The sequence below is a fragment of the Syngnathus floridae genome, chromosome 11 (assembly GCF_059516105.1).
Source record: "Syngnathus floridae isolate MCC-2025c chromosome 11, RoL_Sflo_1.0, whole genome shotgun sequence".
In the NCBI taxonomy this organism is placed as follows: domain Eukaryota; kingdom Metazoa; phylum Chordata; class Actinopteri; order Syngnathiformes; family Syngnathidae; genus Syngnathus; species Syngnathus floridae.
This window is the reverse complement of record NC_142423.1, coordinates 11039469-11062426: the sequence shown is the minus strand read 5'-3', so window position 1 is coordinate 11062426 and position 22958 is coordinate 11039469. Positions and strand designations below refer to the sequence as shown.

The 22958-nt window shown below is 42.7% G+C and overlaps 1 protein-coding gene and 1 non-coding gene across 3 annotated transcripts; one reads left to right on the top strand and one right to left on the bottom strand.

The window, feature by feature from the left end:
* The first annotated feature begins 806 nt into the window (after positions 1-806).
* On the top strand, positions 807-21314 carry fgd5a (FYVE, RhoGEF and PH domain containing 5a). 2 transcript variants are annotated; one of them, XM_088388755.1, is made up of 21 exons: positions 817-1343; positions 2732-5303; positions 8956-9070; positions 9557-9615; positions 9940-9970; positions 11714-11865; positions 11945-12101; positions 14479-14569; positions 14659-14709; positions 14791-14849; positions 15340-15411; positions 15496-15564; positions 17686-17769; positions 17840-17919; positions 18025-18121; positions 18206-18343; positions 18502-18604; positions 18673-18809; positions 19387-19515; positions 19703-19857; positions 20062-21314. In XM_088388755.1, exons 1-21 carry the CDS (start codon positions 1334-1336, stop codon positions 20096-20098), a joined length of 4398 nt encoding a protein of 1465 aa, XP_088244881.1. In that variant the 5' UTR covers positions 817-1333; the 3' UTR covers positions 20099-21314. The 2 variants fall into 2 exon arrangements, with proteins under 2 accessions (XP_088244882.1, XP_088244881.1); XM_088388756.1 differs by lacking the exons at positions 17840-17919; positions 18502-18604; positions 18673-18809; ... (1 more) ...; positions 19703-19857; positions 20062-21314 and having other exon boundaries at positions 807-1343; positions 18206-18345.
* On the bottom strand, positions 18925-18996 carry trnae-cuc (transfer RNA glutamic acid (anticodon CUC)). Its single transcript has one exon. It is a non-coding gene; the product is annotated as a tRNA-Glu (tRNA).
* Positions 21315-22958: the final 1644 nt, after the last annotated feature.

Genomic DNA, 22958 nt, shown 5'->3' with positions numbered 1-22958 from the left:
CCGGGGGCCATCAAATTGTAGACATCAAGCGGGCGACTATCCCAGCCTACCTGAGTAACACAAGGTGTCCTTGAAGCCTGCCACGAGTCCTCCGGTGAAGCAGGTCAATGTTTGCCTGTTCCTCGAACAATCAGACCTTCGTAAAGCATCGATCAATCATCTCCGAGAAAGATTGCTCAAGGGGTTAACGTCGCCAACCTTTCCCATCTGTTGCCAAGGAAGTGTAGCCTGTTGTGCAGGAAACAGGGAGAGCGGTTTCCTGTTATGAAGAGAGGCTTTTAAAGGGTTGCTCTCATTCAATCAGGCAACAGATGCTGGGCCAGGAAGCCTGGCCAAAAGCAAAATCTTTGGAAACTGTTTTTAGGAACTTTTCTCCAAAGAAATAATTACACTGACTGAATGGTCTTTTCGGAGGAACTTGTGAGGGAGGCTGAAGAGTTGCAGTCGGCAAGGTGTTATGTGACAAGGCAGCATTTTAGTTGATATTCTAAAATATATTTATAAATTAATTTCCCAGCTACTGTCGATCAAGCCCCCCTTTAACCCCAGGAGAGGAAAAAAATTCCTCGAGTCCTACCTGTAAGCATGAAAATATATTATTATAATTTTCATTTTTAAAAGCTAAATGTACATGTTTGGCAATAGGCTAGAGTAAATGGCAATATTTTATTTGAACAAAAAGAACTTTTAATTTTCAATTTTTAGGCACATTGGTGGCCAGCAAGCACAAAGAAGGTTTGGTTACTCAGCCAACTTGCACTAGTGTGGGGATTTTAATGGCTGCGTTCGAATGTATTATTTGCTCGTTATCATAATTTAAATAAAAAAATAAAAAAATAAATAAATAAATAGTTCATTGCTCTCCACACTTGTGTGGATTCAAGTCGGTGAATGGTGTGGGTGGGGCATGAAACAAATGTAAAAATAGCCAAACAGTGACCTGCTCCAAATATCCCAAAACACGAATGTTTGATTTGCGTAAGGAAATAAAACGCCTCTTTACATTGTGGTGACTCTGCGCTCTACCAAGTCCTGCCTCAGTCAGGAAACCAAAGAGAGCTGCACACAGAAGCTCACTTGAGTGGAGCATCAGAAGAGGAGGTGCACGCTGCACACCGGCTGGCTCATCTCACATCGAGCTTCGGTTTTACGCGGGGAGGCGCAACATCATCTGTCCACAGAAACGAGACGAAATGATCTGCCTCAGCTTTTGAAACCTGATTGTGCCAACAGGGTCTTTCCGATTGATTGTGGATTAACTTTGCGGACGATGCGGTCAGTGGAGCGAAAAATGAGCGTAACTCTCGGCTCCCGTGGATGATGATGTCCCACAATGAACACAGGTTGGTTGCTCATTTTTTATTTCACTGTCAATAATAAAAAAAGTGCTAATGTTTGAGAGACTGTGCGAGGGATGGCCCAGTGGGTGATTTTATTTTTCAGATTGATCAATTACTGAAAGACTGAATACCTTCCCTCTCCGAGGTACTAAAATAAGTCACATTCAACTCTGAGCAATGATTGCGTGGTTACTTCAGGAGCAAATATAATATCCCGAAGAACTTCTCATTGTTTATATTAATTTAATTATTTTAGGATAATGTCACCCATTTTGAGGAGAAAAAATGGTTTTAAGTAACTTCAATATCTGCAGAGATTCAGGAAAATTAAATATGAAAACTCAGAGGTCATCTGCAAATTAAACTTGAAAAAAAAAGAACGCCTTCACAAGTTTTTGCTGAATGGTCAACATGAGCTTGGCTCTGCAAAAATCTTGACTACAGTGGTATTGTTACGGCTGCACAGGTCGGAATTAACTATGTGAACATTGTCAAATCGTTTCCTGTGTCAGGAATTGCTAAGGTCCTACTGTCCGTCACCTCTTTTGATTTCAAACATTTGCTTTAGTTGAATTCTTGTTGCATAATTCATATCCTGTTGTGTGCTTTGTCAGCCTGGGACCCTTGTTTTTCTTTTGTTTGATTGTTCTTTGACATACTCAAAGAGCCTTTTCAGCAACCATGTGTGTGTGCGTGTGTGTTTATGTGCTTTTAGTTGAAGAATGAGCAGAAGGAAGTTCATTTGTGTCGTGAAAATGTGTACTGTTAGACATTCATGGTGACTGGGGGTCTGCTAATGTCCTTCCCGTGGACATCCTGTGTGGACTCCTTCAAAAAAAAAAAAAAAAAAAAGCACGGATAAAACGAAACAGATTTTTCAATAAATGGATCTCAAATAGGATATCACGAAAAGTGATGGATATGTCGAGACACAGTGTCTAATAGGATGTGCGTCAGGGCAGGTGCTCAATAACAGGAAGCGACAAGGGGTGTGCACTATGTTAGGAACGGGTGTGTTGCATGATAATTCCAAACTTCATAAGAATTGATCTTCACGTCGTATTTTTAGAGAAGAGTACACCTCACAATTACAATTAAAAAGACATATTTGTGCATTTCTTTTGTTTTGGGGTATTTCTTCTGCATTCTTTGGGGTGAGAGACAAGGCACCATTGAGTGTGAACCTCCAACAGGCATGTGTCATTTCCCAGACAAGGAGATGTTATTGTTTCTCTAAGTACGCTGTGGTTCTGTTGTTTTTCCTGCTGATAATGTTCCCCGCAGCATTTTGCATGTCACTGACTAGTAGACAGGACACGGCTTTCCCTATTTGTGTTTTTGTTCACCAAGTGTTTGTGTAGGATTTCATTGGATTTTTACTCTTTTGACAGATTTCCAAAATCCGCTGCAAGTCCCTCGACCGAAGGTCCGAAGTCATTTGACCATCAGAGTGCAGTCCAAGCTGATGCCAAGGCCTTGTCCCCCTGTGCATGGGTCAAAACCTCCCGTCGCCCCCAAACCCAAAGGCTTCCATGTGTTTGTGCCACAGGGGGAGCAATGCGAGAGTCTCACTAATGGAGACCTGCTTCATTCTAACGAGGAGTCGGATCTTAATGAGACGGCTGATAAAAAACAGGACAATGAGGGAAAACCCGAGATAGAGGAGGAAGTGAGTGATAGCGAAACTGATACTGGGGAAATATTTAATAATAACAACGATAATGAGATTGAGAGCATTGGCTCTGAAGACACAGTGAGAGCAGATGAAGGTTCAACTGCAGACACCACCGACGATGAGAATCCTGACGATGATCCGACTCAACCGTACGGTGGCCAAAGCAAAGTTTCTCTTTTGACTCCTGCAAATGAAAACCTGGAGGAGGAAGAAAGCAACGATCAAGAGTTGAGTGCAAAGCTTGAGACAAACTGTGTTAAATTTAACTTGCCCTCAGATAACGACACGCTCGAAATCGGAAGATTTGGATTCGGGTTCCGCACGCTCCCGACTGTCACCGAAGAGTATCCCTACGATGTGATTGGCCCTGCAGATGACACCAGTGATACATGTGAGTCATGTGACCCGGCTGAAAATGGTGATGCCGAAGTATGGCAACCGGAACGGGCCACCAAAGATGTCTCTGGATGCTTCCGTTTCACGTCCAGCACCGAGGATGTCTTTGGCCCGTATTCTGTCATCGAGTCTGTTCCGCCAAATCAAACTTGCACCGCTGACCCTGAGTGGGCCGAGGATGAAACTGATGAAAATCAATCAAATGTTCAGCAAACATCCGAGACTTCCAACCCGGAGCCTTTCTACGTATCGTCGGATGACGTGGACCAACTGGAAGATAAGCAAGCCCTCGCTGATCAGGATGAGGTTGAGGACGAAGCTGAACGCTGCGATCAGCAGAAAGACAAAGCAAAGGACGCTGAGTCAGCAGATGAGTACGCAGACATTGAGGAGTCTTCCTGTCCGAAAGCTGATGACTTTGAGCAGTTGGAATGTGCCTCGTCGGAAGATTATGTGGAGATAGGTGACGAGGACGAAGAGGAAGAGCCAGAGAAGAAACAAGTGAAGGGGAAAAGCGTCAAAGAAAGAACGGCTCAACGGGAACAGGCCTTTCTCAGTCAACGAAGAAGCTGCCAGCCTCGTCTCAGGTTATGCAACATCACCGTGCCGAAAGATTTGGACCTGGGCCGCACCCCGGAGCTCACCAACAGGGTCGTCTTTGCTCACACCACCGAGGCGTTTGAAGAAGACATCGAGGAACTGGATTGTCACATTGTGCCTTTCTACGAGGACACCGACTCGGACAGCGAAGAGCATATTTACGAGGAGGCTGGCTTTGACTCTGAGGGCGAGAACTTTTTGAACCTAGAGAAGAAGACCATCGTGTCACGTTCTCGCTCTTATTCTGGTAAAGTCCCGGGTTACGTCCCAGAGACTGTGCCGGAAGAAACCACCACCGAGTATCAAACGCATGACTACTACACCGTATCCTTGGAGACCAACAATGAACCAATCAGCCAGTCCCAAACAACTGGAGACAATTGCTCAGTCCCAGCTACAAAATCCCGTCAGTTCCTTTTGCACTCTCGCTCAGCGGGGAGTCAAGAATTGTCCTTGGCTGAACAAACAATAATTGATGAGATTAGGAGCAAGAGGAAAGATGACACTCTTTCGCTTCCATGTGTCATGAGCTCTTCTGGAAGTTTCTCTCAACGTAGTCACCAATCATCCAGCGGCGTTTCTACGCCAACCTCTCTGGTGGACATTCCTCCACCCTTTGAACTCGCCTACATCACCAAGAGACCGGTAACAAAGAGTTCACCTTCCCTTTTGATCCAGCATGAACCCGATGACAAAGTTAAGAAGAAGAAAATCTCCTTTAAACGCTTTCTGGCTCTCAAGTTCAAGAGGAAGACGGATTCGAAAGGTTTTACTGACGGTTCTGTCCGTTCCTCTCGCTCTTCTTCTGAGTCCAGTCATCACGGCCCCACACGAGTCATAGATCTCGACCGTAGAAGCACCTCCGGCTCCCCTCAGCTCCAGACTATGATCGTAAACCCCCAGCGATCTCCCTCAGAACCGCCATCCGCATTTGTCTTCTACAAAGATCACCAGAGAAGGAAAGGTCACCTCAAAGCTTACGGAAGAGGCGTTTCCAGAGTCGAGTCTTTCGAGGAACGCTCGCATCGCTCCGCCATGCCGCTGCCTTTAACCAAACCCCGCTCAATCTCCTTCCCCAGTGCCGACACCTCTGACTATGAAAACATTCCTGCTATGAGTTCAGACTACGAGAACATCCAAATTCCAGGCAGGCTCGCCAGATCGCACACTGTCACCGAGTTTTTCGAAGATCCAAATCGCATGACAGCTCCTTGCAATGAGAACGACGGATACGTCGACATGAATAGTTTCCCCGGGATCGACAGCAAACCGGCAAAAGCAGACGCTGAAAGGTATGATACATCTTAAGATCTTTTTGAGTATTTTTATGCTAACCAATTTTTGTGATTAGCGTGTTTTATATAAATTTCCGCTTCAACTCATTTTACAATCCACATAGCAAGACCGAAATTTATAGGCCTACATTCTTTTCAAATGATTAGTCTGTGCTCACCTGCAATATTTGCAGTCTTGTAAGAATCACTCCAATTGCAGTCTTGACCCTTTAGTGGCGAGCGAACGTGTTACGTAGAGACTTCCATAGTGGCTGAGCGAGCTCCGCCTCCTGTAAAACGATGTCGTAAAAGTCTGTTAAATGAGAGATGAGCACATGGGTGGTTCTTGGGATAGCCCTTGTGGGGTAGCTTCCTAATGCTTTATACGTTTAGAGGTCACTTTGGATACATCTGCCTCCTATGATGGATGAAAATGATCAACGCAATAGCTCACTGAGCAGGGATTATTCACATTAGATAATCATTATTGGCTGCAATTAAAAGTCAGAGGGAGGTTAGTAGCAGGAGAGGAATACTTTTCACGAAGAAATGAGAAGAGAAGAGCAGTACACGTCTTGATAGATGTGGTAAAGTAAATGAAGAGGCAGAGAAAAGGGAGGAAGCGGCTTGTGTGTGATTGCTCTCCTGTACCTGACACTTATGGTTAACTTTAGAAGTGCTTTTATTAAAGTAGCACTCTCACGGGTGCCTCTCGCTTTCATTCATTGGACCCTCAGGGGACGGCGGGCTCTACTGCAGCGTGCGATGGAGTGAGGAATCACCGTGGTCACGCGGTACCAAATTAGCCTGACCATAAGCTTCGGTTTCTGCGAGGCCACAAGCTTTTGTGTTCTTAATTAAATCGTCGTGCTTGATGACCCGTGTGTGGTCAAAAATAAGAGCCATTATTGAGAACTCCGCAAAATAATTACTGGAGTAGATAACCCTATGGCAATGTTTATGTCCTGAACGCCCGTTCTCTTTCAGTTTTTTTTATTCTGCAATGAATGCTATCTTGACTACAATCTTTTATCGCTGTTGGACTGTGGAGAGAAATGGACAGTGTTAAAAAAATAGCGTTTCTCATCAAGATTAACAGCCCACTTATTTGGAAATTGTTTTTAATATGAGCATAAATTGCAACATTTGGATTTTTACGATGCATTCGTTGCAAAGAGAGTGCACATGAGTTACTTTATTCTATTATATTAAAAAATATATGCAAATGTATTTGTTAAATTCCAAAAGACCTCAACAAAATGCATTGTACACTCACAGAGGAGAAATAAAAGATTTCAGCAGTCACATAAACAAATTGCCTCAGCACTGCGGACAAAGCCATCTCCAAAGTATTTCCAAATGTAGTCACAAAAAATATTGCTATGACTTCATCAGCTTAATTAAATAGTCGTGTTAGGACGATGTGTGATCGTTACTGATGATGCAACCAACGTGAGCCAAGCTTTTGTGTGTGTCTGTGTGTGTGTGAAGTGTGTAAAGTGTGCTTGTGCTTTGTCAAAGATGGCACCCCATGCTGAGAAGGCACTCTTATGTAGCCAATTAGCAGCTTGGAAACAAATGAGCAGTAAACAACTTTTTGGCAAAGAAAGTGCACGATATGTGATTTTATTCAACTGTGAGCCCATTCATTGTCCCCAAATGTCAGTTTTCATCACTTCACAAAGCAAATGTGGAGTTGCATCTTATGCACAGTTAATTTTTGGAATGGAATTATTTGTGTGGTAGAAACCGTTTGGCTGCTCTGGTCGTCATGACCTGTGTTACGTTACGGGATGAAAGTGTTCCCTTATGTGTATTGTTGTAACTTCTGGGTGGCGGCTCCGCAGTGAGGCGGTGGACAGGGTGTGTTTTTGGCAGGCCCCGTGCCAGGCATTCTTAAGTCATTGCCAGGTCATCCCCGGGGAGGAAACGCCCAGCCTAGAGCCTGTTTACAGGAAATGCAGCACATGGGGATGGAGACATGATAGATGTCCAAGAATGTTGTCACCATGGGGTGGTCGCATGGAACCTTGCAGACTGAGCAGACTGCTTTTTTAGTGCTGGAATTTTAAGGGCAAGTTATGACTCCATAATCTTTGGCTTTACCTGTCACGTAACAGGTAGCTCGAGAGAAGTGTGTCTTATTAGAACATCATGCGCTAGCACATTAGAAGCACGAGTGCTTCGGGCAATGCTCAATGGTTATAAAAAGCAGAAAGCAATTTGAAAGTAAAGCATTCACTTCTCACAATTCCCCCATCTGTATTGCTTTTGTTGCCTGGAGAGGCGGGACAACCTTTTCTCTATTTTCTGTAATAGCGCCATTCGAAGTTGGAGGACACTTTTGTGATTGGGACTAATATAATTTAATTCAACTGAATTACATATTGTCGTCAAGTAATTTAAATATAGGTTTTATTTTCCAGAAAAGCATTTAGTCCTTTAAATTTGACACAGTAGATTTACTTTGTTGTGTTATAAAAGACAATCTGCTGGCATACTAACGATCCTGTTAAAGGGATTTCTATGTTCCAACATGGAGGCTATGTCTTGAGGAAATGGGCTGGTTGCCTGAAGGAATCATTAGAACTCCTGAAAGATGTTTAAATGTATTTTTTATACCTTTTGATTGTTAACCATTTTTTTTTATTTCTCTACGTCTGAAGTAATCGTGCTTCTCAATAATTTCTCATCATCATTATCTTGGTTGATTTTGTTTACGATCGTACAACCCTGGCAAAGTGCTTCTATCATATATTTGAAGACAACATCACCCTGGAGACCAAAGAGTTTTATCTTCATTGAGGTCCACCATGTGTAATAGCCCACCAAATGGAGTCTGTGTCGGACTATTAGATTCAAATGTACTCGAGTACACAAAATGATGTGACGTACACAGCGGAGCTTTAAAAGACAGCAGGTTCTATTCATTATCAGGCCACAAAATTGTAATAAATGAGACAAGAATGCCAAGTTGATTGGAAGAGCCGCTCTCATGTGGCGTCATTATTCGAAACAACTCTCACTCAGTATGAGGCAGTGCCGTTTTTTTTTTCCACCCACCGTAATCAAATACAATATATTGAGAAGACATTTTCAAAAATTGTCATTTTTCTGGAGGGAGTTGCCGGGGTACCTTCTGGTTGCTGCTTTTAGATCATCATCCTCGTAAGGGGAGTATATTCAAGCACACTAAGTGAATGTTAATGGTTAGGAGAATTTTCATAAATGACTCCAGGTAGCATTTAAGGGATTACGAGAGAACTGACCTAGAGTGTGACCCTCCGGAGCCCTTCTCCACCACACTGAAGGATTATCGCTGTACGTACATAACACTGTCGGCGATAAAAGGATGAATTGGGGATGGGAGGGATTAAAATGTGGCACTGTGCTGCATATGAGGAATGGAAATACTCAGCTAACACCATCCGGCATCCATTTTCTGTACAGCTTATCCTCACAAAGGCCGCAGGTGTGCTGGAACCTGTCCCAGTTGATTTAAGGCGAGAGGTGGACAAGTCCCCTTCCAGTTTTAGACAACTATTTTCACGCATAATTACACTTTAGGACATTTTAGAGTCTTTTCACCATGTGGGAAGAAGATTCTTAACCCTCACAAGCAAGAACAACTCCGGATTGGCTATCATGATGTTCTCCCTTGGTCTTGCAGTGCCTACACAGAACCTTTCCCGCTGAGCTCAGTCTCTGCTGGGTCAGCTGAGGAGGACCATGGACGTACCTCGGAAGAGGAAGAAGGGACTGCTGAGCAAAACCTTGATCGACAAGTGAGTTATGGCACAAAAACGAAAAAAATTATGCCGCACTTTAATCTGCCTGTTTAATCCTCTGGTCTGCAGCTTGGCAATTGATAGCACAAAATGGACATTAGATGCTACGAGGAATAATTATATTGAATTGAAATCGTTTTCAAAGTGCTCCTGTTCAAAAAGCATAACGGAGAAAAAGTACAGTGACCCTCTAAATGGTTTGAATGTGATGTGTTGAGGCCTTTTGATTAGCCTATAAATCATTGCCATTGCTCATCCATAATGCATCAGTGTTTAAAAGTGCCATCTTCGAGAGGGCCCTCATGCTGCACTTAAATGAAATAATCAGTCTCATTCTGACAGCAGAGATAAGAAAAAAAAACTACAGATTTTTTTTTATAAGTCCCCTTGGTTGCTGTATAGCCGCTGCCGTTAATGCTTGAGAGCAATAAGTGCACTTTGAACATTAGCTGCGCTCATTCACCTGTCATCGCTCTCACGTAGACTGATGGGCGATCCCGAGCGTTCTATGTCGCCAAGGAGCTCGTCGATTCGGAACGACTGTGAGTATCGCCGTGGTGTCATCACACTCGAAAGCACGCATCCCGAAGGTGTTTTTTTTTTTTTTTTTGGCTGCCTGCTGTAATGTCACCCACGTGTAAACTAATCCATCAGGCTGCATGCAGAGTAGCAATCTCATCCTCGCTCTGTTTTCCTTTTAACTAATCATCTAACGTGGGTTCGCCTTCATACATAATGTATACCTCCAGATAGAAGAACTTTGTGGAACTACTGAGAGACAAACAAGCTCTGAATATTCATCCCCATTAAATTTCTGAGGAAGATTCCATTTCTCATTTCATTTTGTCTTTTCTGTCTTTTTGCAGACATGTCCGTGCCCTCAAGTACCTTCAAGAGGTAAAAACCCCCTCCTCTTCCACTTTCTTGAAAACCCCCTGATAACATTTTATCATGCGAGTCTACTCCCCTGGCCTCTGTCTGCGTCCCCTCGCCCCTCCCCTGCCGTAAAGCTTTGCTGAGGTTTATCAATGTTGTTGCAGTGAGATCTACTTCCTGGTTCTGACAAAGTTAACATGTAGTCAGTTGTCAAGCGATGCAGGCGCCTTCTGGTATTGTCCTTGTATCTTTACTTACCTGATAGTCAAAATTGGAGGGGCAACTTGCCACGGCACTTAAAGCTGAAGTATGCGGATTTCAAAAAGCTACGATAAGATTTGAACATCATCTCACTTCAATGCCCCGCCCCCTCGAAGAAACGCCCCGAGCTCTCAAACACGCATGCATAAATTGCATTCATGATGGAGTATTGCTAAAAATGAAACGTGACATTGAACTCAAGGGAGGCCATCCGTATTTTAACCTTGAACGAGGTTACCGTGAATCTCTTATGCATGCACCTGCACAGCGATTTAGACACAGCGACAGTATGAAAGATGAGGTATAATTTGGTGACTATAAGAATGCAAATATTATGCAAGAAATTCAATCTAACAGAAATATGACAATGCTAGATAGAAACAGTGCTGCTTTTATATTATTCCAAAATTCTGAAAGCTCCCCTGACGCGATCAGACATTGACGACATTTATTGAAGGTCCACGAATGCATTATTCTGTAACAGTGTGAAGTCTTTTAATTTTTTAAAAAAGTGTGCTAGTGTGGTTGGATACCAACAATTGAAGTGCGTAAAATGGAGTCATTTTACTTGGAAGCATTACAGTGGCTTGTTTTTTTGGGTGTTGGGGGGGGGGGGGGGGGGTGCTTGAGAGTTATATGAGCTATTGTTCCATTGTCTGATAAGGAATAACAAGAACACAAAGAATTTCCAGGGCCTGTGCTGGGAGGCTGTGCTCCTCTTTTAAAGAACTTTTCGCACAACAGCTTCAACATATAAGGCTCGCTATTTTTGTATTTGTAACCTTTGACCTCTGGACAAATTCTACAGCAGCTAAGCGTGACTGGAGAAGCGGCTCATGTTGCCTTACGTGATGAAAAGTGAGATAGGTTGTACCAAATAGAGACGGTGCCTGCATGTTTGTGTAACCTAGGAAACAGAGTCAGCTGAAGATGTTTGACTATGTGGCTGATCTTGTCTGAGGCCGATGCGATGAATGCTAACTGGAATGAAATCCCAGCACATGATCCCATGACTAACTTGAACATCCTTGATTCACTTCATGTCTGGACTTTAAACTACAAGTGATTGGCTCCAGAGGTTCAGTGGACTGTCAGTGCTCTGGCACCAAGGCCATTACGCAACAACACCTGCTGGTGTGTCCCATGCAGACAGTTCCTCACTTCCTGAATGCTTGGACAGAGCCCAAAATGAAGAGAGGGAGGGAGGGAGGGAGGGCAGCAGGAAGGATGTTTAGGAAGACTTGACCTTCGTGCCTTTTCCTTTCCTTTTCCACATTCTTTAACATTCACTGGACAGAACATTGGGTACTCAAGGTATATTGTGCTAGTTTCGAGCGAATCTTGGGACATTTTATTTATTTTTTTATTTTAAAATGTTCCAGGTGTACCTAATGTTTTGGAAAGTGGACACACTTCCTTTCTCACTCTCTGCCCCTTTTTCTGTCTAATGCCTTCCAACCTACTAGTAATCTTTCTCTCATCAACTTATTTTATCTTGTGAAGGACTTCAGGCCAGCAGTGGCCGAGACCGTGGCCGAGGACGGGGGTCTGCTTCTAGACCATCAGACGTTGGAGGAGATATTAGGTGTTCTTCCGCAGGTCTTAACTCTCCACAGCAACATTCTCACTGAGCTGGAGGAGCGTATTGATCATTGGTACGTATCACCATCGACACTACCAAAAGCACTTCATTTTTTTTTTTTTATAGAGATTCTATCGTGCTCTTGTGTCTAGGGAGGAAGGCCAGAAAGTGGCGGATGTGATCCTATCTCGTCGTGATGACTTCAAGGTGTTTGATACTTTCATCTCAGAGTACGATCGCAGCATGTCTCTACTGGAGGCGAGCTGCAAGGTCAACCCAGCCTTTGCCAGCACTGTCAAGAAATTTGAGGTAAATTGTCCAAGATTCAAACCCGGAACCCGCCATTGTGAGGCCCATGTTGACCGTGCTCTTTAAAACTCAATTTCCATATTTGTGAAAGGACACCTCGCTTTCATCTGTCCACCTGCTATCTTCCTTTGCACTCATCCAACAGACTTGACCTTAAATTTCTTTTGTGTCTGCCTTTCTCTATGGACTGACATTTCCTCTGTCTTGATCACAGTTTCTAAATCTTTTCTTTTTATCCATGTCTTTATTCTTAAAGAATCAGGCAGCAAAGGTTTGGATGAAAGGAGTAATCAGCTTGACAGTATTCTATATATTTTCTTCATTCACTTCTTCAGAGCATTTGGAAAGTAAATGTGCACAACATTGTTAATGGAAACATTGACAGCGTTTAATAAAACGGCAGGATATTAAGATAAGGAGAAAAGATAAGCACATGAGATTCTCATTTCCATGCAGCTGTTTGCTGGCCTGCAGAATAACGTCCCTGTTTAGAGCGAGCGAACGGCATTCAGCTATTCGCCTTACTACCTCCACGTACGTTGATTTACGGGATGTTTGTAGACACAGCGGTTCCAAGTCGTTCGAGTTTGGTAAAAAGGAGTGGACAATGCACCAACTGTTTGCACTCATGAATATTGAACAGCAGCTGCACTTTCCCGGGAAAAAAAAAGAAAAAACTTTCTTAAAGCTAGACGAGCTAATCTACATAAAAAGTAGGGTGAAGTGAACATTTGGAAAATATTGTCAGTGTCGATCCTTGGCATATTTTCAACACCTGGTCCATGTTTGTCATTCAAGTCCTTGTCTATTAATCATAAAAGTCGGGCCTAATGAATCAATTAATTTTTGCCTCATTGGCGCCTAAAGAGAAGCACGAAAGATATTGTCTGATCAAAGGAGGCTTTATTTTTTATTGCTGTGAGAGATGCCACGTGGGGAAAAGGAGGCTTGACAGCAGGCATGTTTTACAGCACACTTGCCAGCACATATGCACGTTCTGTATTTTCCCTCTTTGGACATTTTTGTGCATCCGCCTTGTGAGGCAGTTTTTTTTTGTGGGGGAAAAAAAAAAGTGATGGATGCTCTGCTATGTCAGAGCACCGCCTTGGGACGAGTGTAGAGAGTGTGACCCTTCCATAATGAGAGAGAAGGAGCGTCGAGGGAGAGCATGGGTGAAGCGACAACGTTCAATTATCAATTTTGCTGAATGTTGTTTTTTTCATGCATGGCAATATTGTTCATTATTATTGCGTCGCTTTTGATCTACTTTGCAAACTCTCAACATGTTGGTTGATGTAAAGCCCCGGAGTAGAAGTGTTTGGTAATATCATTGCGGATGTGGTGACAATGATGAAGTATCTAGAGAGCCTGATCAGATCACAGCAAGCTCTTACAGGATTAGTGCCTCCTCTCCACAGCTTGGACCTTGTTTGCCGCAGCATCTATAAACATTGGCCACCACGGGGCGATGCCATTGTAATGGATTTGGTGGAGCTGCTTTTATGAATCTATTTTTAGATGGCCACAGCCTGCGTGGCCTGTTTTGTCGTGCGCAAGAAGGTCAAGGTGGTGAAGAGAGCGCCCTGCAGCAGGTGGAATTGAGTGAATGCCTCGCTAGGCAAGCTAGCTGGGCAATGAGGCAGACAGAAAGTAATTAGAGGAGCAGAGTGCTTTACAACTCCCCAATTAGATCGGTTTTGTGTGTGCGGACAGCAAATCAGCTGGCCGTGAAAGAGACTTAAAAGGTAGGTTTGTTTGCACGGGTGTCTGCATCACAGCGTGAAGCATCGCTCTTCTTCTTCGGCTCACTAGTCCAAACAAGCAAAAACGCTAATTATCATCGCTGGCACGCATCGGGCGAATTACTTCCTCTGAAGAAGTGTCAATTGGATGACAATTTACATGCGACACTTGAGGAGAGCAGATGCGTCGTGGAAAGTGGGTTAACCAATCGGAATTGTTGTACTCCCTGTGTGGTGGTCAGGAAAGAATGGGGAGGGGGAGAGCAAAGACAGAAAGGGACTTTTTTGACATTGATGACTTGTGTGGGAAAAAAAATCGTGCATGTGTGTGTGTGGCGGGGGGGTTCTACCCCTTAGGGTGTAAATACCTGTCAGAGACAATTAGACTGATTGATTTTCCAATACTCTCTTGATTGTGTGCTTTTTCGCCACCCTTTCTCCTGCAAATGAGTCATCGGAGAAAAGGAATGGGATTTTTTTTTATCTCATGGAAAGATGTGAAGGTCACCTTGGTTAACACAATTGGCTCGGTTACTTCTGACCTTGCCTTGCGTTACACTGGAGAGATGTGATTTTTTTTCATTAATCTATAAAACTCATGTGATTCAAAGATTCATATTATTTTAATGTTGCAGAGGAAAAGTCCCGAGGATGCTGAAGTGCCACTGAAGCACCAACTGCTGCAGGTCATCGTGAGAGTGCTGCAATATCGCATGCTACTGACAGGTAACACACAAACACGGCCAAGTTTCAAGGAGATGCACAGTAATCGGATCGTAATTACATCATGACATTGTGTTTGACTCCATCCACAGATTACCTAAACAACCTCTCACCTGATTCTAAAGAATATGAGGACACACAAGGTAAACCAGTGATATCAAGATGGTTTCATTTTTTAGATGCATCTTATGTTCATTCTATTCATTTTTCTGTTTGTGTTGCAGCTGCCTTGGTGATTGTGTCAGAAGTGGCGGACCAAGCCAATGATAATCTGAAACAGGGGGTAAGATACATGGAAGCAAAATATGAGCTGATTCACGTTGTCGATAAAAAAAATTACATTTTTATGGACATCCACCAAAAAGAATTTTTAGTACTAGAAGTAGATTCCTCCATTTTGAGCTCATGCAAAGATCCCTGGTGTGTCTTTGTAAAGGGGATTTTTGTTTAATTGGACAAGATTTACAGCCTCCTTCGAGTTTTTTATGGAGATAATTCAAAATCCTCCCCTCGTCATGTCTCGGTGACTTCTCACTGTCAAGACCGCCTTGTTCCTGGCGCTGGCTCGCCTGCTGTGTTTATCTCACAGCACTATCACTCGCGCAGACGGAGGCTGGTAGACAATGTAAACACAAACTCCCACTATCTCTGCACCTCACGATTCAGTCTTGCATATCACATCCCTTCCCGCCAACCTCTCGCTCATTCACAAACAAACAAGGGTAGTTTCATTCTATTCACGCGCCATCTCGTTTCTCACTCCAATGTCCCAGGAGAACTTGCTGCGTATGGTCCACATCGAATACAGCATGAAAGGCAAGAGGGACCTTCTCAAGGCTGGCAGGGTGAGCAAATTCCAGCCGTGCATCTGGCCATGTTTACTATCAGAACCCAAAAGCAAAGTTGGTTAACAATGTTTAAATTGGCAGATGTTTGTCAAAGAGGGAACACTCATGAAGGTCTCGAGAAAAAGCCGACAGCCAAGACATCTTTTTCTGGTAAATCTTTTTAATTTTTGAAAATTCACCTTGTGCTACTCCTCAATTATCTAAACACAACGGTTAATTTTCTTAGCTCTTTGCTAAATGCAAGTGCTGTGGTTCCAGCCTGGCTCGACTTAAATCCAGCTAATCAACACTTCATCTCAATTGTGTAAAGACAATTTGCAGTTTTATGGAGAATTACACTATTTCCTGACAGCGTGCAATGCATCTTTGTCCACAGGTTGCTTGGCAACTACACACAGAAGCTTTTAACAAGATGCAGTGTGTTAATTAGTGAGATTTAGCGGCGTTGTGATCAGGCCAAGTGAGGCTAGCTGTTTTCCTCAGCTCCGATTCAAGTTATTATTGTTGTGGTGAAAGGGGTTAACAGCATACAGTAAATATTGAACAGATCTTGGCATCGTCTCATGAAACTCTAAAATTGTGTTTTGTCTCCAGAGCTTCCCATGCCAAATTCTTGCTTGGTTTTGGTATTTTCGCACACCCGTGCAAGCTGTTGCAGTGTAGCGCATATTTAAAAGGGAACTTTGCGCCGTTGTGGGTGTGAATACAGCTGACTTGATTCACAACAAATTGAAGTGGCTCTTTTCATTCTCTTTAAATGCTTGATAATGGCTTGATAACTGACTGGCTTGAGTCCTCCAGCAGGTGAAAAAAAACAAAGAACAGCAAGAAGACCTTGTTAAATGTTTTGTTGTCATTTTGACACCTTAGCGAAGAGCACCTGCTAGCGTTAGCCACAAAAATATTGGTGACTTTGGGGCGGAGGTTATTCTGCAAACTATGGAAGGGCACATGGCCAAAGTTGTAAAATCTCCACTGGGCACCACACCCACCAGCGTGGGCCTCCCTCTCCACTCTCCTCCCCTCTCAGGACTTGTTTTCCAGGGCACCGCTTCCTTACAGGATGTTTGGTGTGGGTCACTGGATGCTGGCTTCCTGTGTATTGGGAGGGGACTGACAGCAAAGTGAAGGCCAGACAGGCTGTAGAATGCAGGGAGGGGAAGGTTGAAGAGTTTGAAGGGGCGTGGGGTGTTAGACAAACACATCCCATGAAATAGAGACGTTCACTCTATTGTTTCATAACTAATTACTTGTGTCTTATGCCAACCTGCAGAAACGAACAGTTGACTGTGTCGCAGGAGCAGGCCTTGAGTTTTGATATTTGTGCTCTAAATCAGGGGTGTCAAACTCTTTTTTTTCGCGGGCCGCATTGTAGTCATAGCTTCTTTCGGAGGGCCATTAGAACTGTCAACCCGAATAAATGTATGAGTACTTCATATTATATACAAATAAATGTATGAGTACTTCATATTATATACAGTAAGAGCTGCAAAACAAACTGACAAATAACTCGTGTTCAAATCAGATGAGTAAAAACTGGTCAACCATTTAAAAAAAAAAGATATTATTAAAAGTGAAGACAATTTGCAATTCTAGTAATGACACACGAATTTGATGCACAATTAGTCTTTGCGGGTCACATAAAATAATGTGGCGGGCCGTATCTGGCCCCCGAGCCTTGAGTTTGACACCTGTGCTATATTGAAGGTGTCCCACCCCAGCCTCCTTTGACAGCGTAGGGTGAGAATGCTGGGAGAGCGAGGGGAGGCCCAGAACCCAGCGCAGGGTGAAGAATTCCTGGATGCTGTCTTTATAGTCCCAGCGGATGTTTAGAACGCACGTTAGGTGTGACCAATTATGTCATCTCTTTTTTTCACCGGGGAGGGGGGGGTGGATGAAATTCCTCTCATGCACAACACAATGGACGCTTGGTGTGTTCAGGGAATAACAATACTGTGCTCTTCCGTCTAAATAAACGCCTTCATTGCCTTACTTTGCACTTAGTGTTCATGGGAGTTGGGTGCTACTTAGTTGAGTCAACGCTGGGAAAGGAAATAATCCATATGAATGAAGTAAGGGCCAGAAATTGCTTGGCACGACAGAAAAAAAAACAATCTCCTGTTGAGGTTTTTAAAATATCTGTATAGCTTTGGCACTATCTTGTGGTAGATAGGAGATACTGCAAAGGAGGAAAACATTGTGACCATCATGATAAGGAACACAATTTCTTCAAAATTTCAACACACTGTCTTTTTGTGTGACCTCCTCCAGATGAATGATATCATGCTGTACACCTACCCGCAGCAGGATGGCAAATACAGGGTTAAGAACACATTATCCCTGTCTGGAATGAAGGTACATTTGTTTTTAATATGCCCACAAAACGTCATGTTTGCGTTGATTGTTGACGGAATCTTTTGTGCAGGTGAGCAAACCTGTTCTTGACAACGTGCTGAACTGCCTTAAGATCGAAATGTCCGATATTACCATCACGCTCTCTGCCAGGTCAATAAAACTCTCATTTGGAAACGCCCTTTCCTGTAAAACAAAATCGGTTTTGATCGTCATCATGTTTTCATTAAACATTGTCTTTTTTTTGCTGTTTTTCAGCTCAGTCGGAGAGAGGGAGGATTGGTTCCACACGTTGAGTCGAGCCATTGCCGACCACGCTGCGGGACTCTGTACATTTGGGGGACCCTGTAATGAGGTGAGACTTGAAGTAAAACTACACTTTCTGTTGAGTGAAAAATTCCACTCTGAGTCCTGACAAATTCAATTTCATTGTCAACAGGCCCGTGAGAAACTGTGGATGGCCTTGGGTGAAGCTGCTCCAGTTTTGGTGCCAGTGTCTCATGTGATGATGTGCATGAACTGCACCTCTGATTTCAGCCTCACTCTTCGACGACACCATTGCAATGCCTGTGGCAAGGTTAGATTTAGTTTCTAGCAATCACACATCAACAACATTGCACTAGTTGATATTATGTCTGAGATTTATTTATCTTTTTACTAAAGTTTGTTGCTATTATTCAATTAATTTCACATGGTTTGTATCACAAACACATTCTTTGTATTCTGCTCCTGCAGGTAGTGTGCCGAGCTTGTTCTAGGAATAGATATCCGCTCAAGTACCTCAAAGACAGGGTGGCCAAAGTGTGTGACCACTGCTATGCCGAGCTCAGGAAAAGAGGTGACGCTCATATAATTGTCTAGGAATCTGTTGCTTGGTTGTTTAAAAGTTCTCATGTTTGATTATAGGGGGCAGTATGTCAGGGGCATGCGGCAACTCAAGTCCGCCGACTCACCGGGCCAGTCGTCCCCTCTCTGCTGTCTTCCAAAGCTTGCAGACGCAGAGTATTTGGAAGAGCAGGAAAAGCACAATATCCCTCAATCAGGTGTGGTACTTTTGTGCAGGTTCCGATAAAGGTCACCAACACATCTTCTGTACCACTTGTCCTCATGGACACGGCTGAGATGGAGCACAGCTGGGATGTTAATACAAAAAGTTAGTTCCCTGACCGGGAATCGAACCCGGGCCGCGGCGGTGAGAGCGCCGAATCCTAACCACTAGACCACCAGGGAGATATGTCATTTGAGAAACAACTGAGGAATTCATGGCATCCACAGTGAATGCAGGATGCATTTCCAAAGTTTGACCAGTAGAGGTCGTTAACTTACTATGGAGACCCAATCTATATTGCGCCAAGGCAACGTTTGTTTTTTTATCAGAAAATTGAGGAAACATGTTACATTGAATACAGAATCAATGATGACCACATATGTTCAAAATGTATTTACATAATCAGTGTGACACCCAGTTCAATAAAAATTGATCCCCACCTGCCCAGTAATTGGGACCCACAGAAGCTTGGGCGCATATGATACAAAATTGACATTTTGTTGACAGTCAATTTATTTTGCACGTTTTTTTCCAATATTCCACACTATTGATTTTTGGCCTTGTATTATCAGTTGCCTGTTGGGGTGGAGGGCTCCACCATGAGTGGCATCTTACAGCGTCGAAAGAAGAGCAAGAGGAAATGGAAGCGGCTGTGGTTCCTCCTCAAAGACAAGGTGCTCTACACCTTCACAGCCTGTGAGGTGAGGGGGCACAGAGTCTCCCACACCAGCCCCAAAACACACACACATACACACACATTGTTTTCACATTTCAACATTTCCCTCTGAACTCCCTCTGTGACCTTTTCAGGGACTCTTTGCCCTCACTGTTCTTTATCTGACAATCTTTTAAAATTGATTTCACTTACACTCCTGGACATTCCTTCAGGATAAAGTGGCCTCCGAGAGTCTCCCTCTGCAAGGCTTCACCGTCAAGCTGACCGAGAGGCCCGAGGGAGATGAGGGTAGCAACGTGTTCCAGCTCTACCACAAGAAAACTCTGTACTACACCTTCAGGGCTGATGATCATCACACAGCACGCAGGTCAGCGTCACTCTTGACTTTTATCTCGAGACTGGAAATGGAGCGCATCAAGTCACAAGAATCAAACCTGGCACGGCTACTGAAGCGATATCATCATATTATGGCCCCATGTGGGGGTTGGGGGTGGACAAAATGGATGAATGAATCATCCTTTCATATATTTTTGTTACGCTGGATAATTATTTTCTCTGTTATGTGTTCCAGATGGGTCAACGCTATTGAGGAGGCTACAGTTTTATAGCACCGGCTAAGGATCAAAACAAACCATTCTGACTATGGACTGTCACTAGAACCTGATTGATTTGTCTTGTCATCTTCATCCATATCTCCTGTCATGGAAGCTCAACAGAGAAACCACGTCGAAAAGAGTTGCACTGGTAAGGAGATCAAAACAAGGGCACACTTTGTGTTCCCTCAATGTGCCAAGTCTTCACTTGAGTGTCCACTCTTCACGAGCAGCTAGGACAACATAAGATCTTATTCACATTTTTCCCTCGGAGAACTAAAACAGTTTTATCTCCGTCTGTCCACTTGATTTCTATTTTTCTACCTTTGCAAGTGGATGTACTGTGGTGTCACTGCAAAAAGAATGTCAATACATTTTCGTAAAAGCCTCAATTGTTGGCAGCAGCTAAAACAACAACAAAAAAGAGGCGGAGCCATTCGCTAGTGTCAAATAAAGCTTATTCTGGGTATATATTGTGAAGTAGGCCATACATCTAGACTGTATGTAGTGACTGGTCCTCAGCAACAGTTCTGTAATAATGAACATATTTTGCATTTGTAGGTTTTTGAAATTATGGAAATGTTTATCAAGTGCCAGTTTATTTCCTCCTGTTACATTCAGTGCAATTTGCGTTTAATGATAAATGTGCCTGATATCGAATTAGAATTGTTACAATGTTAGACAATACTGTACTACGCTTATGTCAGCAGAAGAATTGTGCTTTTTTTCTATCTGCTCTTATAGCTTTCAACTATTTTGTATTTTTACGGTGTTCAATTACAGCAGAGGTAAATTATGAATATACTATTGTGCCATTTTAGCGCTGTAAATATACTGCTGGTTTGAATCTTACTTGATTTACATGACAGAATCTGCCAATGACGAAATCTGAAGTTTCACACTTCCTCATAGTTCTTCCTCTGAAAGTTCTAAATTTAAATTTATTAATACAAAGCGAAAAAATGTCACATTTGTATGACATTTTATTCTAAACATGAATTTGCTTACAACATATTGTGAACTATTTATTATCTCAAAGTACAACTTAAAAAAAAGAAAACTCGAGTCCAAATGAAGCGTAACTGTGATATTTGCACATTTATCATTCATTTCATTTTTTTGCCAGACCGTAAGTGTTACATAAAATTGTACCTCTTGCATACAGTGCGTTGTAAATGTAAATGTTTATGTATATAGATGCATATTAAAATAAACTCTCCAAAATATGCAATGGTTGTTATTATTTGCAAATCCCACAACGGATTTGAAATAAAACAGTGATGTGACTTGAAGTGGAGAGTATAATAATTTCAAGATCTTCAAATTATTTTTTCACGTTCTAATAATTATGTTTACCCAAACGCTGATGGTCAATGACTTTACTGCTTTCTCCTTTACCAACATTACGCTAAAACGTAGTTGACCTATTTTTTTGGGTTTCATCGTGACCGTTTGATGTCGTTCCTGTTGGGTTCATATCTCTGATCCAGCAAAGAGCAGCATACCCACAACGGGGATTTTTTAAATAACATCCATGCAAAATAACGTTCAAAAATCTTTACTGTTTTCTACATGATCACGTTTTTTTTATTATTTGGCTTTTGACTCTGCATGAGACTTGTTTTTGTTTAGGGTTTTCCCCTGTTGTTCCTTGTGATAATAATAGTTTGTTTTGTAACCACCGAATTACATTTCTGAGATAATTTGTCAAAACATTTCAGCTATGAGAAGCAAGAATTTCTTAGATGTCATCTTGTCATGTCATGTTAAATCGATACAGTCACCTTGCCTGTCCTATAAAATGTCCTTCGTTACGTGAGACATCCAGTCCAAATAACATCTTATTACCATGTCTCTGTTAAATCCACCCAGTGGACATTATTGTGTAGAATTTACTTGTTATTGGCTTTTATCAGTTGATTTGAACGAAGCGTTTGCAAACAGTTCAAGTCCAGGCTATAATTAAGTCTTCACTTTTCAAGGCTTACCAGATTTCCCTATCAGAGCCAGACTGCTGGGTAATACAACCCAGCTCTGATAATTTACCGAACAATTAAGCCAGACTGCCTTGCACCGAGACCATAAAAAATGCAATTAATATTTAAAGGCATGGACAGATCACAAAACATCTTGCCCGAGGCATAATTAGTAAAAACTTTCAGATGTGCCTACAAGAGGCGAACGGCGATTTAGCACATTTGTCCTCTATTGGAACGACTCTTGTTGGTTAAAGTGGGATAAACTGTGAGGAGAAAACCTTATTAATGTTTTACTGAGCCTTTCGAATCCTCCAATCGACATTCATGCTGTAAAGTGAAAGGGCCCTTTCTTCCAAGTCGGAGTTTGCCAAGCGGGTAACAGAGAACTAGTGTGGTTGGAAAGTTTCCATGCAGTAATCTCCAATCTTATTCCACGGCTAGCACACCCGAGAAAAGTGGCATTTCCAGAACAACTGCCCGCTCTCTGTTCTTCTTCAGTGCACCGCTTCTTAATAACATTCACACAAAAGGCGATTCAATATAGAGCGTAAATATTTAGAGCACATTTTTGGCTCGTTGTGTTGGATTACTGGTTTGACAGTCGAGAGTCAAGTGACTCTGGCAAGGTGGAAAAATAGGCAAGCATGATTGTTTGTGTTTGCTGCTGTTAAATATCTGTCAAAGATGTGTATAGAATTTAGTCGTTGATGTAGACGACACAGAAATTGGCTCCAGCTTCCCTGTGTAAAGTCAAGCTAGTTGCCAATTCGGTATGTACAAAGTATTAAAATGTGCCTCATGCTATAAATACAAAAATAACAATATTTTTATTTTCTCTGCCAAGGTTGTGGGGAAATGATGGTCATTACATAATGAGGGATTGTCATTTTTATGAT

Excerpts from the sequence above, each read along its gene's own strand:
- fgd5a (XM_088388755.1), top strand. Across the intron at positions 12,102-14,478 it reads GCACTGTCAAGAAATTTGAG|AGGAAAAGTCCCGAGGATGC; the intron begins GTAAATTGTCCA and ends TTAATGTTGCAG. Across the intron at positions 18,122-18,205 it reads TTGGGGGACCCTGTAATGAG|GCCCGTGAGAAACTGTGGAT; the intron begins GTGAGACTTGAA and ends CATTGTCAACAG.